This window comes from Drosophila montana, unplaced genomic scaffold, assembly GCF_035044405.1.
Source record: "Drosophila montana isolate Dmon_TW-CO22-7 unplaced genomic scaffold, ASM3504440v1 contig_3218_1, whole genome shotgun sequence".
Taxonomy (NCBI): Eukaryota; Metazoa; Arthropoda; class Insecta; order Diptera; family Drosophilidae; genus Drosophila; species Drosophila montana.
Genome location: NW_026998098.1, coordinates 3,398,448 through 3,422,299, shown reverse-complemented (window position 1 = coordinate 3,422,299; position 23,852 = coordinate 3,398,448). Strand labels below are relative to the sequence as shown.

The window sequence follows — 23,852 nt, the reverse complement described above, 5'->3', positions numbered from 1 at the left end:
ATTTTTGAAATGGATAAACAAGTTAAGTAAAAGAAGGACAGATTACAAAATATTGTGTGATGTGCAAATTGAATTAAGAGATGAGCTTTTCTTTATAAAAAGCTTACGCTCGACATTTGAGGTGTGAAGGGGGAATGGGATTAGGAAAGTTGAATGATAATTATGTCATTGATGGCATGCAAAGTAGGGGTCGATAGCTGAATGAGTCAGGTTGAGTGCCGAATGTTGATTGACTGACTGCAAGGACGAGGATGTTGTTGTTGATGATTGAATGTGGGTTTTGGGTTGAGTGTGCGTGTAGGCATGTGTGTGCATCTGTGTGTGTGCTTTGAAGTGCGTACAGCGACTTAATGGCACTCGAACACTTTTCGGCATGTCATAAAGAACATAACACATACACAAGCACGCGCACACGCACACACGGGCACACAATAAGAGCAGCAGAGGCTTCAGTACTGAGATTGTTGTGGCTGCTCTCAAGTGCCCTACAATAAGCATCAAGTGTGTGGGGCAGTGTGTCGGGAAACCACAGTGTCACCACCGCACCACATACTTTTAACTAGTATTGCAAAATGCGTCCTGGCTGCAGCGACAATAATTACATTTTAACAACTAAATTATATTTAGGCATATTAATTGAAATTTAATTGTCTGGCATGCAATTCTCGTGAGCAGGAGTTTTGTATTTTGGTTTTGCGCTAAATATTGTAAATAATTATCAAATCAATTGAATGGTCTATGAAGTGCCATAGTGAAAGTGCATAGCATTAGAGGAGGTATGTTACAAAAGGACTAGCAGAAAATAAATAGCTGGTACTTAGACAGGTAGATATGTGGTATATAAGTGGTATATAATGTATGGTTATGTATATATAGTAAATAGTTTCTTTGTAGTTGCATGGAAATGGAAATTGCATACTCATTGAGTGGCGTGAATACCAAACCACTTTGGGTGTGGCTTCTGTAATTTGTAGTTGTTATTGTTGTTGTTGTTGTAATAGTTGCAGTTATTGTTGTTGTAATGGTAGATTGTTGTTGTGGGCGAGGGGAGTAGATGACAAGAGAATAGTAATAATGAAAATGGTTGTTAAACAGTTCAGTTCCATGTTTCGCAATGACAGGTATCAATACAGAATTGAAATTGAATTTGAAATTTGGAACGGAGCTGTCCAAAAAGTACAATTCCGCAAAAACGTTTATTTTGATTAGAAAAATACTTCTTGGTGCTTGCATTAAATGAAAACCAATTCGATATAATCTAAATAGATAATATATGTACATGAAGACGATTTTTTTTGTAGCCCAATCGATTAAAGAACGACATAAAATTTAAATTACCCTTACACAATGACAAAATGTGAACAAATTTAATAAATGCATTAATTTGCATTATGAAATAATTGTGTTACTTTCACACAGCTTACGTTGAAGCAACAAAACGAATGAAGCGAATTAAACATTTTTTAATTAAACTTATACAAATAAAAATTTCCAACCGCTTACAGGATACAAACGTCACTCACATACGTACACGCACGCACACTCAGATATAATTACAAAAAACAAAAAAACCGAGAAGAAAGAAAAAATGAGAGCGTTTATTTAATAGATTTGCATTATTCTAAAATATTTGTACGGTGAAAAGTAAACATATAGAGAAATGAATACATGGCGGATGCGTAATTTTCGAGTTATTAATTATAACTATGCTTTGTTGTTTATATTAAAATTAATTTGAATAGTTTGGAATGCTTTGTATATGTACCTGGGTGGCATTGTGCCCATCATTTTGTTGCCTTTTTTTCGTGTTCACACTCCGTCGATTATTTGCTTAACAATTTATTCTTATCTCTCTCTCACTCTCTCTTGATTTTTTTTTTTTTTAGTTATGCATCAAAAAACGTTTAGCTTAATTAAAATTTTTTCATGGTTTCTTCTGTTTGCTTTGTTGTGGAATTTTTTCAGCGAATTTCTTAACCCGAGTTTTGGTGAATGTCGCATGTGCTCGCAGCTGTTATTAATATTTTGTTTGATAGTATTTGGGCAATTTTAATTTATTATGTTTAACATTTTTTGTTCGTTTCTGGGTAGTTGCGCAACAAAAACAACACAACACAAATGGCCTCAATGAATAATTGACATTTTAAGGACACGCGCTAGACACTTAAATGAACATAATTTGCGCTTATCTGTGTGGAGGGGAAAGTAGAAGAGTTTAAATATTTGCACATATATATTGCAAAAATCCAAAGAACAACAACAAATAATGAATATACTAATTCGAATATAAAAATAGTTGTAAATCGGAATCTGTGGAAATTACATTGTTTGTGCATTCAATTAAAGTACAAAACAAACTGACAATAATTTCGCGTGTTTGCTGATTTGTAAATTAAACAACCGCCCCCAATTCGAGAGTAGGCAAATACATAAATTAAATTTAAATTATTTGTGCGTGCCATTAAATGTATAAATTAAAAACTTTGAGTATTCTTTGTGGAACAAATTAAATATGCATATCGTAAAATAATTGCTGTTTATTTGTCTAGCTAAATGCTAATACTTTATGGCGGACAGTTTGTGGCATGCAAATTAAATGACGCATAATGAGGGGACACGCAAAAAAGTGTTGTTTCTGTGGCTGTTGCAGTTGCAGTTGCAGTTGCACATTCCACGCCATGTTCATTATGTGTTCATTTCATTTGCATGAACGGTCAGATAGAGTTCATTGGTTGTCAGTCTACATACTCGAGCAGCAATTGGCGCAGTGTTGCCTCATCCTCGCCATGACATCTCAATCTAGACTCGCGGTCACGATCATCACGGCTCGAGTGGCGCTGGCGCTTGGGGGCATAGCTAAAGGAATGACGATAGAAACGGCCGTTGTTTATATTTTCACCTCGATAGGCGTCTGTGGGTGGCATTCAAAAGAAATGAGTAGCTAAGCAGTTGGCTGGATATATTTGGATTGCAAAACTAAGATACGCACCTTCGGGTCGCAGGCGCACTGGCGGCGAGGTCAGCTTAAGTTGTGTTGACGTTGTTGTGGGCGGAGTCTTACGTCGACCACCAAAAACATAATCGTAAGAATCTTCGCTCAAATTGGACACTGAACAAGGCATACACGACAAGAAGAATAACGAGCAGGCTCATAAGGATTTATGGTGAAACCAAACCACTTAAGGATTACGCACAACTCTGGTTCAAGACCCAAAGTACAAATAAAAAAAATTTCTCAAAAAAAAAAAAAAAAACAAAACACAAGTACAAATAAAAAGGCAACAGCAGTGAGCAAAAAATTTGCACAGCATATTTTAGCAACAAATATATATAATTAAAAGTAAATAATGTAGTTTACATTAAAAGTAAGCTATTGTTCTTCCTAATTGGTTCTTGTTGTGGTTGTTGTTGCAGTTTTATACTCACTCTACATTAAAATGAACCCATAAAAGCATATTATTCAATATAAATAGTAAATTATTTGTCATGATTTGTTATCATATTCGTTTTGTTGTTTTGTCCGGTTTATAAAAATAGAGGAAGAGAGCACAAAATTGTTATAGTTTGTTAGCATTTTGTTATTTTTTGTGTTTTTTTTTTTCGGTTTTTTTTATTTGACAGTTGTGGGACAGCTCTAAGGTAAGTGAAGTGGAATGAGTAACGGCTGGCAAACGTTCAAAAAATGTTTACAAAGCAGCTGCGAATTACATTTAATATATGTATTTTTTTTCTAACAAACATTTTCAAAAAAAAGGACCAAAAATACGAATAAATACACAGCAGCATCAAAACAGAGCATAGCTACTTCAAAAAGTTTTTTTTTTATTTATTTTAAAGGGGGCTAACAAAAAATAATTTTTTTTTAGTAGTTAGTCAAAAAGTTGAAAATACAAAGAGCAAGCATAGGATAGAGGACAGAGAAAGAGCGACATTTAATTAATGGACGACTGTTGGTTGACTTTTTTTTTGTTTTTTGAAGGGTATTCGATTGATTGATTGATTGATTGATTGACTGAATGAGTGCGGCTGGCGCAGCTGAAAAATGCTAAACAAAGTTAACAAAAATGTGTGTGTAACTGTAACGCGTTGTGGTATGTTTGATTTCACGTGTCTAGGAATGTGTGTGTGTGTGGGGGGGTTTGGGTGTGTGTGTGTGTGTCAGTGAAGGAGCGTATGCCAAAACGTGAAGTCTCTCGTATGCTATGGCAGGTATTGCTGTGATGGAGTCGAAATCAAAATAAACGAGTATAAAATACAGCAGCAATTATGCCAGCAAACAAATCAAAAATCCAATCTACACACCAATTCAAGTGGCAATACAATATATGAAAAATCAAATACTTTTCTTTTTTTTCTTTATATAAATGTGCAGACGAATAAAAGCTATAGATAAAATTAATAGAAAAAAAAAACTGACAAAATAAACTCAGGCAAACAACAACAAACAATCAAAGTGAGCATATAGGCCTGAAGAGATTGGCTCTTTGTGCACCTGGAAATACGCTCAACGGCTGAAGCACTTGGGTGGAACGCAACGGCGGTGGTAGCGGTGGCAGCTGTCCAAACGGATCTTGATCGTTTGAAATGGAAGACGTTGGCGGCGAGATCATCGATATATCACCATTGGTCGCCATTTCATAACTGTGGCCAGCTGCAAGAGATTTCAAAGACGTAAAAAGCGTTACACGACAACATTTTAATATTTGAGACCACCAAAGGAAATAAACCATCAACGCACACTCACAGACGCACAATAAAAGGCGCCAGCAAGCGGTAAAGGTAAAAATGTGTTGTGGCGCCATATTTCGCACATGCATAAATTGTGTGGCAAGACCAAGAGGCAGGGGCAGCTGCACGGCACGCATGCATGACTGCATAGGTAAAGCTTTTAGCCCGCCAACGCCTCGATGGGCAAACAGACTGAGGCACACACACGCACACGCACACACGGCAAAGGATTGGAAGCCACAGGAGCAGTTAAGTAGGGTGCCGCATATGTGACTCCTCCTTACATTTGGCTTAGTTCCAGGAACGGGACTCCAGATCTGCATCTGGGTCTTGGGCACGTTGCGTGCCTTTGCATAAAATAGATTTCATTTTGATTCGCTTGAGCAGCAGCACAAGGAAAACCTCACAAAATTAAAGAAAGCATTACAAGTCGCAATAGGAATGCCCTAGAAATAAAAATTGCTACGGACGATACATTTAAATGGAAACACTCTGCATCAATCTAGTTCACTTATGCATACAAAAAGTGTTTTAATAGACAGTTAGAGCTTTGACCAACAATTGTCTATTTGTGGCATTCTAGTTGAATAAATATTTCTAGTCTATGAAAGGATTAATTTTCGAAAAAAACTTGTATTCGATACTATATGTAAAATAATAAATTTGATTACTCTGTAAATCTAGAGGTGTTATGTAAAAATATCTTCAAGATACAATCTTTTTATGAGTTGCTATCTTAAAGCATGCCACTCGCCTTTGCATACCCTTTCGCAATAAAGCACAATTTGCATTCCTTACTTTTTTTTGGCATAACACACACTTACACCCAAGAGTTGTAGGTGGGCTTAAAAAATGCCTCGCTAGCTGCGATAAATGTGCCCGTAGTCAGCTTCTTGTTGTGGTTTGCTATGGATTCCGCAGGCCAACACTTGAGCCTGCATACACACAAAAACACAAACACTATGCCACCACAAACAACAACAACAACAGCAACACGTGCAGCTTTCCGTACGGTTCGGTATTTTGAATTTTTATTATTTGCAATTTGCGTTAATGTTGTGGAAAAAAGCATGTGGCTGTTATGGCTGCTGGCTTTAGCTATAAGCATCATATGTCTGTGTGCGATTGTGTGAGTGTGTGTGTTTTTCTATAGCATATTGAATGGCCATTTGTGCCACACTCACACACACACACCCACAAATAGAGTGAGAGAGGCACACTAATGACCGTTTCATGGCCGCCTGTCGATGAATGTAAGAAATGTGGGCAAATTATGGAAGGATCAGGCGTGTATATCCCTTGCCAGTTGTCGTTATTGACAAAATGATTTGTAAACATTTTGCGCGTCATTAGCTGCAGTCATTGCCAACGGTTGAAAAGTCCGCAATGGCATTTAAGCATTTTCGCATTTAACAGATTAAAATCATGCATGCATCAACATTTCTTCAACTGCTTCACTCTGTGAATGCGTGGCAAGTATGTGTATGGCGTGTGGCAGGATGCAGCGCCACCTGGTTTAGTTCTTTGCTGACACTGCAACTGCTTCCGGCTTCAATTGCATCAATGCCCGGCATCAAGAGACGACCAGCCAGACCATGTACGCCAAATAGAAGTCAAGTCTCCGACCGAGTCACTGTCAACGGACGTGAAGAGTTGCCTCAATCTCCACATGTGGTATGCAAATATTTGCTTAAATTTGTGCTGAGGTTAAGTTTTTTGTTTGTTTTGGCTTTGCACCACCACAGCTGCAGGAGCAGCAGCACAAAGTTGATGACAGACATTCAATGGGCTGGGTTATGCTTCAGTCTGGCTAGTTGCATCCCCATTCGTATGCCCGACTAGACTCCCTGCTTCTAATCACTTCACCCTCCCTTCCATCCCTTCCGTCTCTTCCTTCTATATATGTCATCTTACATACTGGCTAGCTGACACAGAAAAATAGTTGTGGAAAATGGGAGCCCTGCGTTTTGACTGCATGCCAAGGCCTCCACTGCAGAAACAGCTTCAAATCTGACGATGCTGATGACGCAAGTACGCCAGTGTATGCGTGTATGTGTGTGGCTGCATTGAGCAGTAAGTCATTTATGAGCGAGTGTGTGTATCTGACTTTGAGGCTTGGCCATTGACAAAAGTGCTCTGCTTGCGCTCTCTGGCCTGGCAGTTATGAAAAGTGGCCTCAGCAGCAACTGCTGCACCCCTCGTGGCGCTCTGTTAGCTTTTAATAATTGAATATTATGCAATCAATGTGTCAGAGTGCTTGCATTGACTTGGGCGCATATTTTATTGCATACTTTCAGTCGAGGCAATGTCCCTTATTGCATTATTTATATTAAATTTTTGCGAATATAAACAATTTCGTATGCAAGTGTGCGTGTGTTACCCGCGCTTGATTATATGCTATGGTATTTGCATAAACCTTGCCACAATTTTATACCCATTCAACAATTTTAGAAATGGGCATTAATAGCCCAAAGTAAGAAAGAAAACAAACATGTTAATTGGATTTTATTGGGCCTGAGTCTGTTCTTAACAGCACAGAACTTTGATATTTCATATTTTCAAACTTCCAAATAGCTGCTAGTAGTTCCAGGGTATCTTTTTGTAAAATGTCTTTGCCTCGAGCTTTTCAACTCGTTTATGAAATTTCTGCAAGTTTTCAACGACTTGGCATAAATTGGATGCTAACCCACTCTACAAATTATCATGAATAACTTGCAGAGTTTTTAACTTTCGCACAAGTCATTGCTTAACTTCTGCAGTCTCAGACAGTTCATTTTATTAGCTTAATTTTTGATTTGTCTAAGAACTTGAGCACAATTCTCTAATTTTACGCATTCCCTCTCTCTAACTATCTCTATCTAAAGCGCTGTTTCTCTCGCTGGCAGTCTCCAATCAAATTAGCAAGTAAAATTGAAAACTGATTTATTCATGAGCGCAACTAACCATTTTTTGAGATAAGAATAATTTAAAATTCAATTAAATAACGCCCCACTCTCGCTCACACGCACACGCACACACACACACACACGCACGTCAACGGCACGTACAATGGAAAGTTGAGAATCTGAGTTTGTTATACTTAGTTCACAGCTTGTATTGTCCTGGGAATGCATTTGCATTTGTTGCATTCTATTCAATGTGAATTTTGTTTTTGGGTAATCAATTGCAAGAAAGCGCTTATGCCTTGGGCGCTTGTCAACTAAATATCGTTGATTAAATGAAACAAAAGCCGCAGACAGACAAGTGCGAAATCGCTTCCGCACATCTGCACACCGGCACACCTGCACAACTGCACACCTGGACACCTGCACACAGAATGCAACCACAGCTCTATTAGTTATTGTGTGCCCTGTTCTTCTTCTTCTCCTTATTGTTGTTGTGTGTATGTTCATTAATAGGCTTTTGTATTTGTTAACCACAAAAATGATTGCCGCTCAAATGCACATGAATGTGCCATTGTTGTTGCGGCCATATGCCATACCAAACCGCAAAATCCTATATTATTGCGTTGGCTTAAGCCAGAAAACGCATGGCGTATAAATTTAATACTGTTTGCAGTTCAAACGTGGCTTGCAAAAGTGGGTGCCAGAATAGGGGACCAAGAGCAGTCTGCAATGTAAGCACGTGTCTGTCGGCGACACTTGACAATCAGCATCAAAACAGATGGAAACACACACACACATACACACACACGCATATATATGGAGCGACTGGCCAGACAGTATAGCACTGAAGATGAAGGCTTGCCTGCCTGGTGCTGGCAAAAGTGAATTGGTTTTCGACATCGACGCCGTCATTGTCATCCTATTGGTTCTGGTACTGGCTCTGGCGCTGGTTCTGGCACTGGTAATAGTCCTGGTGCTGGTCTAGCAGGCAATTTCTTGTTGCCGTCCTGTCAGTCTATCCGCAAGCCACGTATTGGCAGTGCGGACAGCTGTTTATACACACAGACTCACACTTGCACATTTGCCACTGCTGTCCTATGGGTTGTTATTATTGTTTTCTTTTTTCGTTTGGGCAAAGTTTACACGTATTATCAGCGCTGTTTATTTGTCAACATACGTTTCTCTCTCTCTCTCTCTATATATATATAAGTATTTTAAAAATCACATTCATTAAGTTGCTGCACATGCGGCGTATGATTAATATTATGCTTTCACCAGAACGTGGTCAACACTGCAGCTGCAATCGCCGGCAGGACTTGTAAACATTCATATAACAAAAAAATGGTCGAGGCTATCGCTTTAACGCTTCATCTGGTACTTTAGCCAGAACGAGCGGACATTTTGCACATTATTAAAATTACTTGAGTGCCCGTCGAGGTTGCCGCCGGTGGCGACAGTGTGTTTAATGCGAAATATGTACATCACGCATACGACACGTTTAACGATCAAAAACAACAAGAAAGTGCACAACTTGGCTTGATTATGGCCATAAGCACATCGTATAATGTAAATATGAGTTTTCGCAATTGCATTGAAATATCACATCAAAAAACTGAAAACCCATTCAGGTGGACTTATATTACCTTTTTATAAATGGCATCAATGAATGAATATTTAACTTATTTATATTAGTAGAACGCTTAGTTACAGTACAAGACCGATAAAGCTATATTATATAGCCACACCGAATTCGCTTGAAACTAATCCAAAAGGCAATCAACCGCACATGGAGTAATAGCTTTGACTTTTGTTAAAAACTTACATATTGTATTTATTTAACTGGAGTTATATGTACTTACCGTTGCACATAGGAAAGCCATTTCGTTGCCAGTCCTGGGCCAGAGCAGTGAATTATCATGCGAGGCTGCTGCTGCTGCTGCTGCTGCTGCTGCTGCCGACGATGCGGACGAAAGGGAAGAAGCAGTTTAAGCAGCGGGCGCGGACGCGGGGTGTAGAATAAGAGGAAATTTTCAGGCTCAGTTGCTCTAATGCTGCTTTGTGCCAGTCGAATTCAATTTTAGCTGCATGAGCTGCTCGTAGATCGCATAAACGCATGCACACACACTCACACGCACACGGAGATACACAGGCACACAGTCGCACACACACGCACACACACAGCCAGTACCGGAAAGCGGTGCACACTTTCGGGCGCAGCAACTGAAAGCGGCTGCTGCCTTGGCTCACGCCTTTCGCACTTGGCAAATGATAAAAACTGGCAACGCACTGCTAGAAAATATGCATTTTTAATGCCATAAATTAGTTTTGCCGTTTGTCGTTGCCGTTGCCGTTGCTGTTGCAGTTGCTGTGCACCAGAGAGCTGCAACGAGAGGAAAAGAGAAAGACAAGTAGTTAGAGAGAGAGTTGGAATGTTCGCATATAAAACCCCAGCCCAGTTGAGTGTCTAAAGCTGTTTAACGTAATACATAAAAAAACTAAGTGAAATGCGCTCACACTAAATGCGTTTTTAAATTAAAAATAAAAAAAAAAATAAAAAAAGAAGAAGAAGAAGAAAGAACACTGCAGCAAAAGGTTTACGTAATTTATGAACTAATAGCCAGCTTCCATTAGCCAGACACGAGCAGCAGCAGCGGCTGCTGAACAACACTTTCAGCTGGGCAGCTGTTGGGTAAAGGTGGTGCAAGTTATATTCATTACAACTAATTTCATATGCGCCATAGCCGGGCAACTTTATTTCGCAATAACTAATTGAAATGCAGTTTTTGTGCAAATCCCCTTTTTAAAGTTGGCTGTTGGCCATTGGCTTTGTTAAGCTGCGGTTGGTTATTTCCAAAGAATAAGTTTTACGGCCAATTGCATATAAAAAAACTAATTTAAATGTTGCAATCGAGAATACGGCACTGTCGGTACACAGGTATGTATTTTATTTGAAGCGTATGCAAATGTAGAATTTGCTTATCAAGTTTATTTACTAGCCCTGTATGTGATGCAATCTATAATGGCAATAACTTTCATCCTTATCGCCGGTACCAACACGATTTGTGACTGTCAAATATCTCGCAGCTTCTCATTGCGAATGCAGCTCGAATCCTGTTTTTAATGCCACTTGGCTATGCAACTCCCAAATCCAATCATAAAAATTGCATAAAAAACTATTTCGACTTGCTGAAAATGACGAGAAATGCAACGTCGCAGTCTTGGCCCGGAACTCGGTGTTAGTGACTGAAAACTGCAAAATGCCGCTTAAAAATTCATGAGTGTGAAAAGCCGCAGCGAGTGCGATGGTAGACAGGGGAATGTGTTTGGGGGGGGTGGGGATTTCGGTTTGAACAGAAAGTGCAAAGAAAGCCGGCAAAGTTGCTGCAACATTCGGTAGCTAAACAAAAATCATAACTGGCAGGTCCTGGGAATCGAAACTGAGGCAGCTGAGGATGGCGGATTAGGTGGCCCGCTGCTGGCTTCAACTGGCAGTGTGAATGAATGTTTATTGAAAGACAACGTCAGAACCAGGGCCAGCAGCAGTTCGCGACCAAAAGGCAAATACATAAAATGTCAGAGAATCAGAGCTGAAAGTTGCTCATATGCATAGGCAATGGCATGAATAAGTAACATGAAGCTTGCCTCAGCTGCAACAATGCTGACAGAAAGGGAGAGATGAATAGAGAGGAAGGTTGGCCTGTGATGTGGCCCGTGCAGACTTTTGCTTTTCATTCATACGAAATTACCTGCGGCCAAGAGGCGTAATGCCAGTTGGACTGCAAAATCCACTTAGGAAGTTGATACAATCAGTTGCTCTGACGAGCTGGCTGGCTGGCCTGGGCAGTCGGCCATGTCTGCATGTGGATGGATTCATTAAAACGAATTGCTCTGAGTTTTACGGCCAGGCTCCGCCTGCCTCTGGCCAGGCCCAACCAGGCCAAATAGTCCGAGTAGAGCTCGCATGGGAATGCCTGCGACTACTATATATGTCTATATATGCAGTTTTTTGGTTTTTGTTTTGGGACTCATTGACGTGTACGGCTCCACGTACGAGTACTGCAGCTACCACAGAAAGGGGGGACGGATTGGATGCTGCCTTCAACCTCGACTGCGACTGCGACTGCAGCTGCAACTACGATTGTGGCAGTGGCTGTGGCTTTGGCTGTGGCCGCCTCTGGTGCCTTGGTTTTGTTTGCGCCGCAAAGTATGCAACGGCTGCTGGTTTTGTGCACGGAAGCCAACAAATGAATTAGCCTCCGCTTGTTGCCATTGCCTATCTGTCTGCCCGTCCGACTCTATGTTTTTGCTTATTTGCCTGTTTGTTTGCTTTGCTGTGTGTGTGTTTTTGTGTGTATGTGCTTAGCTTGATTTCGGCTGAAACTACTTTGGTGCAGCAACAACAAGTCGAAAACGCATTAAAACTGTAAATTAACTGGAGCATTGTGCAGATTGGTTTCACTCTATCCACAGCCCCCAATCCATTTGCCGTGTCCCCTCTGATTAGCCACACGACTGCACTTAAAGCGCGCCTAATTAGAGAGGACTGTTCCACGTTGGGTGCCAATTGTAACAAGGGCTGCTAACCGCAGGCTCCTTTTGTTCAACAGCCTCATTTCGGTGTCTTAGTATGCTGTTAATTATTTATACTTTACATTTAATACGCAGCTTAGTCCCAAACATAACCGCACACAGACTCACAGACATACTCACACACTCTTAAACAGCTAAGTATTCATATACATTCATTTTTATATTCATATGGTAGCCATATCTGAAGCTTTGAGCTTTGAGTCGCTCTAGTTGTTTGAAGTGGGCGCCCGGGCAACACTTCCGCATCAGCGTCGAGCGATTTAGGCGTTGGGCGTGTAGAAAATGGCATAAAGCACACAACCCAAGCACATATACGCACCCAAACACACACACACACACACACTTACACACAGGCATTGAGAGACTTACATACGTGCATATTGTGCTTACGCATACATTTGCACAAACAAACACAAGCCCTAAAGAGTCTCGTCCAAAGTAGAGCGAAGTCGCTCTGAACTAAACTAAACCCGACTCTGACTCTGACTCCGACTCCAACTCCGAATCCTGCCACTGCTATAGCTCAGGGTCTCCATGTCCATGTAACATGTTAATGAACTGCGCCAACTGTGTTTGCACAGAACTTAGTGTAATGTAATCCAAAAGCAACCAGGCAGGCTGACGGGATGATGAGGCAGAAATCAGTAAGCGGGTGGCAGGAGGCAGGAGGCAGTTGGTAGGCAGTCAGGCAGCCATTACGAGCACATGCACACACGTAGGCACACCTCAACGCCCCAATGTGTCGAATGTTACGCCAAGGAGTAACTTTGACATTTAGCATTCAAGGCTTATGAGTGCCACAAACACTGGGCGTGGAGCCTGGGGATCTGCACATAACAGGAAAGGGTAGCGGACGGGGGGACGGGGAGGCTGACACGAAGGCTGCAAGCCGCCTGGGCAATTGCCTTATGGTTATTTTCGTAGCCCTGGCCTGGCCATAAACTGCGAGCCAAGTGTGACATGTGCTGCAGCAAAAAGGAGAAAAAGTAAAAAAATTAAAAAAAAAAAAACAAAAAAAACCAACGGGCGACAACCTGCAAACAGTTTGGATTTTTACTTGGTAGTGACATCCTCGCTTATGGGCCTGCCAACAGAGATGCCAGCGTGAGCGTTAACTAGCAGCCATTGGGAAATGAAATATGGTAGCTTGTGCCATGAATCACATAGATTGTGTGATGGGATTAATTTGAAGAAATATAAGAAAAGTAATTCAGTAGAATTAAAAGAATACAGTTGATTGTACAAAACGATACACTTTTTTAGTCTGCCCGACGGTGAAATGCCCTGTACCCAGATTTGAGCTGCCTCGACATTAATTTAAGCTTCGTTCTATAAATACTTGATGGGATATCCATTATTTTCCGAACTCAATAAAATGTTCAAAGTTTAAATATGGCATATAAATGCCAAATACCGATCCTTCGCTTTTTCAATGCTTAAGTAAGCCGAAACAAATACTAAAAAAAATAAAAACATTGTGAACATTCGAGAATCTATAGACAGAAAGTCTAGACTGAATAGAAAAAGCTGTTTTTACTGATTAAAAATATACGTGCTTAATGGAATCGGCGATAACACTTTCTACCAGTTACAGTCATATCAATATGCACACAATTTGACTACGGCGGTTATTGATTGCTTTCGAGAAACTCTTGAGATTATGATTTGAAACATATTCTCAAGTTTGCCGCATGCAAGCTAAAACAATTTTCTATCTTTCGTAGATCCGACAAGTGTAATCAATGTGTTCATTGAAAGCTTTTAAAATGTATTAATTTTTCATAGTACTTTTTATGATTTTGTATTATCAATAAACATTTTAGTGTAGAATTTTACACTCATAGACAGTTACCTGTTAACTTTCGAATGAAAGGAAATAATCAAATTGATTGCTTCATTTGTTGCTTGTTCAATCTTTTAAATAAATCTTCAAAAATACGCACACATACACGCACACAGAGACATTTTATAAATTCGGAGCAGGTGTTCTGTAGTGCACAGTGTTAAAATATTTCATAATTGTCAATTTTGTTGCAACTGCCAAAAACATATGCCTGAAGAGTGTGCACTTTTTACCTATTGACTGGCCTTTGGCAACTGTAAGCCAAAGAGTGTGGCAAGAGTTGAGGATGCAAATCAACCGACAGCTCGACGTCATAATTATTCATATTGTTGGCCAAAAGACGATAAAGTGTGGTGGCAGATAGAAAATCCGTAGAGTGCAGAAGGCGATGAGTGGGGGCAGGCATAGACAAGTGCCGAGCACTTGCAGCTGTGTCATATTAATTTAGTCAAGTGGCCACTTAAATTTTACCACGACAACTGCAACAACAAGAACACGAAAACGATGATGACGAGCCAGCTGAAGGAGCAGAAGCCGGTGGACGTGCAAATGGCAGTCACTACTTGTCTGTGTTTGTGCGATTTGCATAACTGCATGGATATTTAGTTGGCTAAAATGTCACCGACTTTTGCCAGCCACTGGCACAGGGTGCACTGAAAGTGGCACAGGGTGCCCAGCTGTAACCACCCACGACCGGGTCTAATGATTACAAATTGCCAGCGGCATTTTAATAACCGCGCGACCGCAAAACAATAAATAAAAATCACAGAATAAACAAAAGGCGCACAAAGGCTGCGAAATGAAAAAGCGGCGGGATAAAGCTGGCAAATCGGCTAAATGCGGCTTAAATGCATTGCCGCGATTAATATTAATATTAATTTCATGCAGTGCAGCGCTCTGTTGGAGGCCGTCCAACTTGCCAACTTGCCATGTTGCATGTGCAACAACCAACTACATCTAGCCAGCGCAGGGCTGCTGCCACTGATGAAGACGAAGTTGACGTTGCAGCAGCTGTTGTTGCTGCTGCTGCCACATGCACAAGCCGGCGAGATGACGACGATGACAATGGCGCACATCATGCGCATCATTAGCCAGCTCCAGAGCCAAGTCCCAGGCATCAGGTTGTTTACCACCACAGGGGTCGGCGGGCGCAAAAGCGTCACTCACTCTGACAATGCCCCGCTGTATGCTGCATCAGCTCCAATGTTGCGGTGTCTGTTATTGCTGCCGCAGATTCAATTTTCAGCCCCATTTTTGCCAGCTGCCGCATCAGCAGCAGCCGTATAGGCACTTAACTATTTGTGTTATTTCACAATTCATTTCCATTTTGTATTTTCCCCATCAAAGTTCAGTTACGAGTTCCGGGTGTTAATTGGCAACTACATAAACTGTAAACCTGAGCAGCGGCAACACAAATTGATAGGCAAGGGATACCAAAACGCTGGCAACTTTACTAATTTGCGGCATTACGACTGAAATGCAAACAACAACAATTAAAGCCACAGCACCAAGCAGACACACACGCACACACACACCCACACACACTCACTAATTAATACTCATATATTGGCAGAAATTTTCTCATTTTCACATTTGCATATTCGTATTCATTTGAATTTTCATCAACAGCGCTCGTTACCTTTTGATGAAAACTATCAAGTTCATGGAGGATAATTAACAAAAGCAGCGCCAACAACCTGAACCCCTCGACTCCACCCTCCTCCACACCAAACCATCCCCGCAACGTTCATTTTTGTACATGTAGCCCAAAAATAGATATTTAATTTGACTTTTGGTGGCCAACGCAAGTGGCAGGGGCAATCACCCTCGTGTTGGGGTTCAGTTACACTCCGGCTTAAAGTTTTGATCCTGGGCTGGCTTTGCAGGTAAGGAAATATGATGGTTGGCTATAAATTAGGAATTTGGTTAATGTGGTGTTGGTTTTGGTGGGGCTTGAACTTTGAGCAGGGTTACCTTGATTGACGAGGAAGCTGACTGATGTGTCTCAAATTGCGTGACAAGTGGCAAAGTTATCGAATGGAAATTTCCGAATTGTGTCTAACCACTTTTCATAAACAGCTCCAATGAGACGTGTATCATTCTAATAAATTAATTGCGAATTGCATATATTAAAATATAGTTGATTACTTTGTGTTAGATAAAAATAGATAATTTTTATAATATGTAATCGTTACTTAAGGCTTAGTTTCTCGTTATAGTCTATATACAAATAGACTCTGAACAATCTGCCATTAATGGTTTATATTTTAATATTTGTGTGATTGCAGCTGCCTAGGACCCCACTCGCTCAATGGCATTATTCTAGGAAAACGCTATGGCTATAGCATAAGCTTGATCGACATTCGATATTTGGAATCCTTACCATCCCGCCACTCATCCTCAGCGGCTACAATGCTGATCACTACGATAATTGAGGCTGCGTTTTTGAAGTTAAGCCCTTCGTTAGGAACTGCTGAAATATTTGCAACTGATTGCCCATTACAAATGGGTTAAAAGCGAGTTATATGCACATGTACAAAGCGGACAGAAGGAGCCATCTCCGTCTCTATCTAGCTTATAGAATTTTCATTGGCATCGCCATAACTGATCACATTCAAAGATTATCAGCTGACAGTTCGAAAGTTAGTTTGTAAACAATACACTTATATTGTTAACACAATAGCAGGCGGAAAATATCATATTTTGTATTAATCACATGCCTTTTAAATAAAGCCAGTATGAGTATGAGTATGACGAGCTAAGTCATGATCGATTTGGATATTATTATATATATTATATATGGAGTGTGTATTTGAGTGAATATTTGAGCAGACATAAGCTGGATACAGGGATTCTCCTGTACAAGCGCCTAATATTTGATGTGCTACAGTTTTACCTACTTAACATAAACTGCATTCATTTCACATTTCTGAGCAGCATCAAATGATCAATTTAATTTATATGTTCACTGCTCGTGTTTTATGCATTTCCTGTCGAACTTTTAGGGCTTGCCATAAAAAAACGTTTAATAAAGACAAGTGAAAAATAAAGGTAAAGGTAAAGTTAACCGTATTGCGATTGCTGCATAATAGATTTACGTATAAATTTTATGGAATTTGTTCAGTCGCGTGGAAGTGCCATAAAAATCATAAACAGCGAATTGCCAGTAACAATAAATTCAGCAAATATAGCAACAACAAATTCGATAAATACAATAAAAAATAAATATAAGTGAATAACGCCGCCATCAGCAAAAACAACAACAACAACAGATGTTAATAAATAACAAAATAATCACAATAAATAAATTGAGAGCCATGAACGACAAACAAAAAACAAAAAAAATTTAAAATGTTTATTGAGAGGTAAGCAGCATCATTTGTTGTTATTGTTGTTGCTAGAGTTTTTGTAATTTGCATTTTTCTCTTTTTATACCCTGCACCCATTAAAAATGGGTAAAAATGGTATATTGTATTTGTGCAAAACGAAACAGAAAGTATATATATTCTATCTACCGGTGAAAATTGCATCAAGATTTGTTAGGAAACACAAAAGTTATTAAAGAAAACGTGTTCGGCGAAAATGTCAAGAATTTCTGTATGCATGTACACACACACACATTCAAGCGCGTATTTATTGAATGCTATCAACAGCATTGCAATTGCCATTGTATTCTTTTCTGTGTGTATGTATGTGCTGCTATTTAAATTCGCTTTTTTTCGCCAAGAAGTAAATGGTTAAGTATGAGATGTCGAGTAAAGGCGTGGGCAAGTGGTGCGGTCTGTTACGGGTTCGATTCCTACTCCTCTTATTAAAATTTATTTTTTATTACTGCCAAAGACGCGAGCTGCATTTTTTTGGTGGAAGTGGGTCCAGGGTATTCCCTAGTCGAGAACTCCCGACTAGAGCCTCTTGTTTTTTTTTTGCAATTCGTCGTACGTTTTAATTGAGTTGAGGTTGTTGCTGCTGTTGCATGTCACACTTGCATGCGCCGCATGTTTATTTTATTTTGTTTAAAGTTAATTTTAAATCGAATTGTTTTAAGCAACGAACTGCGCAAACTGCGTCGAACTCAACGTCAAACAGAACGGCAAAAACTTGTTGCAATTCGCTTTATTGCTTTATCATGTCATGTACAGTTATTTTTTTTTTGCTCTTTATGTCTTGGGCAATGTACCTTGACAGAGAGCAAAAGTGAGGGGGACAGAGGGAAAGGTAAGGCGAGAGCAGCAAGAAGCAGCAAAAGCAACAACAGCCGAAGCAGGGAGAAGAAGAAGTGGAATGAAAAAAGATTAATGTTATCGAAATATAAAAAACCAACCTTGCATGAATTTATATTAATTTATGTTTTTAAAACAAAAGCAACAAAAGCAAACGAAATGATGGCGATAAAAAAAACCACTGCGGTAATTTTATATTGATTTAAATGGGTTGGAGTTGAATGCGACTGCGAATCTTTCGGGAAGGGGGCCGCAAAACACACGCACGTTCTTAATTATAGTTTATAACACACTCGAGGCACGAAATTACTGCTGTTAAAGCTTTTAGACGCGTTGATAACAACAAACATAAAACAATACACTACAGGCGGCTTTCGGGCGAGAAATCAAACAGCCAACTCACAACTAAGTTTTACTTTTTTTTTTCGCGGCGGAGACACGCGGTACGCGACAACTGAATAAAGCGAAGTTCACGATCGGACTGTGACGGCGACATTATCGAAACAGCAGACGCTGAACGTCAGTGTGTAAGATCAACGGCGAAAAGAGAACGCGTGAGTGACAGGGAGAACGAGAGAGAGAAAGATATGAGAAAGTGCGCAAACACCAGCGTGGCTGCTGCATCGGTGAATACAGAAAAAAACCTGCTGGACCGGAGCTGTTGTTGCTCATATTGGAATAGGTACCGTACGAAAATCAAGAAACAAAACAGAAATGAAAATAGAAGCAAATCAACGAAAGCTGAAGCTAATCGCTAGTAAAGTGAACAATAATTGAAGAGTATATTATTACAGACAAATAAGTAAATCACAAATATACAAATTAAAATAAAAATATAAATAATGCAATATGGTTATATTATAAGTAATTATTTACAACATTGTTAACATTGAAATCTATAGCGGCCATGCGTTCTGAATATTTCCAGTGGGCGCTATTTATTAGAATTTGATTGTAACAGGTAGAAACGTGAACTATGCCAAAGCTATGATTACTGATTGGTTATTGAGAAAACCTGTTATAACTAAACAGAATTTCCGAGAAATCTCTAAGAATAAACACATTTACATTCGGTTACAATCACGTTTAAGGCTATCGTGCGAGTTATCTAAACGATTTGTTTCGTCATGCTGCTATGGTTAAAGTTATGTCAATATATTATTTATCTTTATGACTATATAACTATGTGGGACAGCCCGTCTAAATGTCACTGCCCGGCAAGGCCAAGGCTATAAAAAACTACTTTAGTAAGGTTTTATATTGGAAACTAAAAATTTCAATGGAGCGCAAGTACCGAAAGCGTCAGCTTTTGGCTTTCACAGCTGAACGAATAAAATTTGAATGTCGAAAACAGCGTTGAGTGCTGAATAGCTAGTAGCTCGTAGCTGGTAGCTGAATAGCTGAATGCTGAGGTGTTGAGTGCCTTTTTTGCTCACTTAGCTCGAATTTGGAGTTACTTAATGCTAATGGGAAGTGGGAGGGGCTGGCTGACAAGCTACTTAATGTAATCGCATTTGTATTTAGAGATATAAACATACACATTTGTATATATATATATATATATGTATAGCAACAATTAGAGGGCCGCAGCGCAAATGGGCCAGGCGTGCAGCCCGTTATCAGACACGACAGCTGCAACAACAATTAACAGCGGTAGCGAAATTAACAGCAACTGCTCGAGGTGGATGAGCAGATTGTTGAGGCGGCTTAGTGCCTGTTGAGCGTGTTGCGGCAATTAGTTGAGTGATTCGAGTGGCGAATGCGGTGGCTGAGGTGGAGCTCATTGATAATGCGAGCGGCGTTTATGGATTGCAGCAAATAAGTAATTAGGCGTGTGGCTACGGATTGCTGCTGTGGATGCCACAGATGGGAATTTGCATTGGCAGCTGACTTTGAATAGCTTTTAGTCCATTGCCCATTAATCTTGCTTCGAAATGAAGGCAGGCAAAGCTGAAGCTCAACAGATTTGTTGGCGCGTGCAGCGCCTTTAAGTATGCAGCAAACGCAGCGATTTACCCCACTTTGCATACGTGTGCGATTATGTGTATGTGTGCGTGCGTGTGAGTGTCTGTGCGTGTGTCTGTGTGCGTGTATGGTGTGTGTAAGTGTGCGCTTTTGCAATTATTTATGTTGTTCATTTGTTTAACGGCGGCAAGCAGGCAGCTTCAACAAAAGCGAGCAATAAAAGCGACGTCGCCGCTGGTGACGTGAGCAAGGACGACAAGGACATGTGGATGTAGATGTGGACGTGGCCAGAAGGAACGATATCATTTACATGCCATGCAGGCGCACAGGCCACAGCCACAATGACGCCCACATGGCCGCATACTACAATGGCCAACAGGACACAACGCCCAGCGCCCGCACCCAGAACGAGCGTCGAGTCCTTCCACGGCCAAACACGAGATGTAAAGTTTAACACATAAACTCAAGACAATTTGTGCGCGTATGTGTGAGGAATAAGGCAAAAGGCAAATAATTTACAAGTTTTGAAAAGAAAAGCCAGTCAGCGAGCGAGTAAGCGAGAGTGAGAAGGTGAGAGACAGAGAGCCAGCGAAAAGTGAAAAGAAAAAACGAGTCGAACAGACACAGAGCGAGAGGGAGAAAGAGAACGAGAGAGAGAGAGAGAGGGAGTGAGAGCAAAACTGTACAAATATAAAGAGCGGTCCCTGTTCTTTGTCTTGTTGGGTCGTTGTTGGCGTAGGCCGATGCCTGCATAGCGTAGCCTGCCCAAGTGTATTAAACAACACCGCATACACGCACAGCCAGCACACTCACACACTCACACACACACACAGTCGCACTTATATATGTGCTCACGCATACAGCTTAAAATGTGTAACAGCAAAGTGTAAAAATAAATAATTTAAAGTGTGTGTAAGGACACGCTGCAAACGGTCGCCGTCGCCGTCGCCGCCATAAAGCGCCAAAGGAGTCGACAGCGAAGGCGGCGTAAATAGTACAAGTCGCACATACACACACACACACAGACACATAAACACATGTATGTTCTTATGACCATCGCCAGTGTGCGTGTGTGTGTGTGTGTGCGTAATATGTTTCCATTTTTTTTTTGCTGCGTTCAGTAAACTTTTGCGCTCAATACCGCAGAAACGGCAGCACCAGCAGGAACTACAACAACAACAGCAAGCGGCAGATGCAGGTTGCCCTTTGAAAGTATTTCCCGCAATGCAAAGAACAACAACAACAACTACAACAACAACAAAAAATGCCAAAAAGACCAGAAAGAGAGAAAACTTATTATTATGTTGTCAGTAAAGCAAAAACGGCAAGGAAAGGATACTCCAGCAGCACCGAGACTTTAATGTCCCTTAGCATCGCATGGAAACAAAGGTTATGTGATCAATAGAAAATGCTTGTACACAATTTGCCATATCTTCACCTCTAACATAGAATCTAAACAGCTTAATAATATGATTTGCGACAACCTGGCTTGAAGATGGAGCAGCAAATAAGAAGTTAATATATTTTATTAGTATTCAATGATATTTTTACCAAACTTTATTCTCAGTGTTTGACTTAAGTGCTGTAGTTGCTCCTATGAACATTTCTTTGGGCATTTAAGCTGCAAAAGCCTGTCAAATGTGAACTGTTTTTTGAAAGGGTATCGGAACAGCAGCAGAAAAAACAGCAGCAAACAAAAAAAGGAGCAAAGTAGAGAGAGAGATAAGAGTGTGTTTGTGAGAATCGGCTTTTGGTATCTAAGGAATTTGCATATCCATAAAGCAAAATACCAGAGAATGTGAGAATTGTTGCAAAATGGAAAAAAAAGTACAATTGGAATAGCTTAGGCTGTGAGTTCCAGAACTCATTTAAAACTTTATGCACAAACTCAGCATTTATCTTTAAATATATATGTATAAAATATTTACTTAAAAGTTGTTTTCATAAGGTAAAAATGTGTATATTGAAGTAAATATTGTCTAACTATTGGCAAATAGAATCTTTTCAGCTGATTCAATCGTTTAGTATTTTGTGCACTGAGTATTGTGCAGTTTTTTGCACCTGATTGCAACATTGCTGCTTGTTTCATTTAAGAATTGTTCAACGTGATTTTCGTAAGCAGCTTAAACAATCTGAAGAACTATTTATTATTTTCATTCTGCCAATCAATCCTCTTTGAATTTTCTTCTTTATTTTAATGCTTGGACCTCCATTGCCCACATTGCCTCCATTGGCAGCGCCCCCAACTGCGTTCACCAACGGATGTCATAATTCATATAAAAGAAAATTCGCCGACAATATTGGTGCGTTGGCTTCCTTTCGTTTCCTTTCCTTTCATTTTGCTCTTTCCACTTTCCACTTGGCCACACGCAAAGGTGTGGCAAGTGCAGCGCATTTTTCATCATTTACCAATCTTCCATTTACTGTTTATCAATATGGTGACCATCATCAATTCACATTTCCACGCCCGCACTGGTCCCATTAAGCGAAGAGTTTTCGCGTTTTTTTTTCAGTACTGACAATATCATAAATGTTTTCTTTTATGCTATTTTTATTTAATTTTTGTTGTTGTGTATTTTATATATACTTTTGTTGTGTGCAAATATTTATTTAATTATTGTGTCACACGAAACAAAGGCGACATAAATATGCAGTGGAATATCTTACCCCTGGCCAAAGACCAGCAGCAGAGCAGCGACAAAAGGGAATGCAAATAAAAACAATAAGTTACTTAATTAAATTTTGTACATGCCACTGAGCGCTTCCACAGAACGCGCTGGACACACTTTCGTCCCCCACCACCCCCTCTCCGTCGTGCTTTGTCTCGAGGTAATTATTATTGAATTGTCTGCGTATAATTTAAATTATGAAAATCAAATAGTTCAATTATATCGGCGTCCTTGCGATTTTCATTAACTGCTAAGAAAAAAAAATATGGTCAGAAAAATTCTGAACAATTCACGAGCGACTCAATTATAAAGGGATTTGGTGAAGGCGTTGTAATCAGGCACGCAAAACAGAAATTAATATATCATTTTAATTCTGCAAAACACACATACAGACACACAGAAACACACACGCAGATAGCAGTAAAATGCAACTGGAGCCCGCATAAAGTCGAAATCCAAACTAATCAAATCAAATTTCAATTATTGCGCTAGGGCAAGTGGCATGGGGGGCGTGGGGGGCGTGGCAATCAGCTAGGGCCGCAGGTGGTAACGTGCAAATGCATTGTGGCCCAGTTGGCTCGGCCCGTTGCCCCTCGATTGCAGTACATTTCCATTTCGCTTGATTACATGCATTTTATATGCGCCCGCCCGAAAGTAGGCTACACTTTTCAATCACAATCAAATTTTATGCCTCACACACACACAGGTGAACATGTGTGAGTGTGTGTGTGTGTGATTTGCCCGTAGAAGCTCACAATCAGATTCATTTACATTTCCGCCGCCCAACAGCACAGCAATAACAACTAGCAACTCCATTTTCATTGTTTTGGAGGTTTAGCTGATTGTGAGTGTACTCTGAAATGGAATTTAAGATAGCTACGCTATAAAATTGAAAGCCGAAACATTGTTAACTGTGAACGTTAAATCGAACGAAACTTTTTAAAGGGGCCTT

General features: G+C 40.2%; 1 protein-coding gene and 1 long non-coding RNA gene across 3 annotated transcripts in view; one reads left to right on the top strand and one right to left on the bottom strand.

Annotated features, from left to right (window-relative positions):
• Positions 1-18,771, bottom strand: part of Glut1 (Glucose transporter 1) — a 36,168-nt gene extending 17,397 nt beyond the window's left edge. The window contains 5 exon segments of the mRNA XM_064689988.1: positions 2,749-2,911; positions 2,990-3,109; positions 4,493-4,651; positions 9,473-9,993; positions 18,368-18,771. Of these exon segments, the coding sequence (XP_064546058.1) occupies positions 2,749-2,911; positions 2,990-3,109; positions 4,493-4,651; positions 9,473-9,482 (452 nt within the window). The 5' untranslated portion in view covers positions 9,483-9,993; positions 18,368-18,771.
• Positions 10,264-16,874, top strand: LOC135433761 (uncharacterized). 2 transcript variants are annotated; one of them, XR_010437137.1, is made up of 3 exons: positions 10,266-10,548; positions 15,676-15,932; positions 16,335-16,874. It is a non-coding gene; the product is annotated as an uncharacterized LOC135433761 (long non-coding RNA). The 2 variants fall into 2 exon arrangements; XR_010437138.1 differs by lacking the exons at positions 15,676-15,932; positions 16,335-16,874 and adding an exon at positions 10,610-10,789 and having other exon boundaries at positions 10,264-10,548.
• Positions 18,772-23,852: the final 5,081 nt, after the last annotated feature.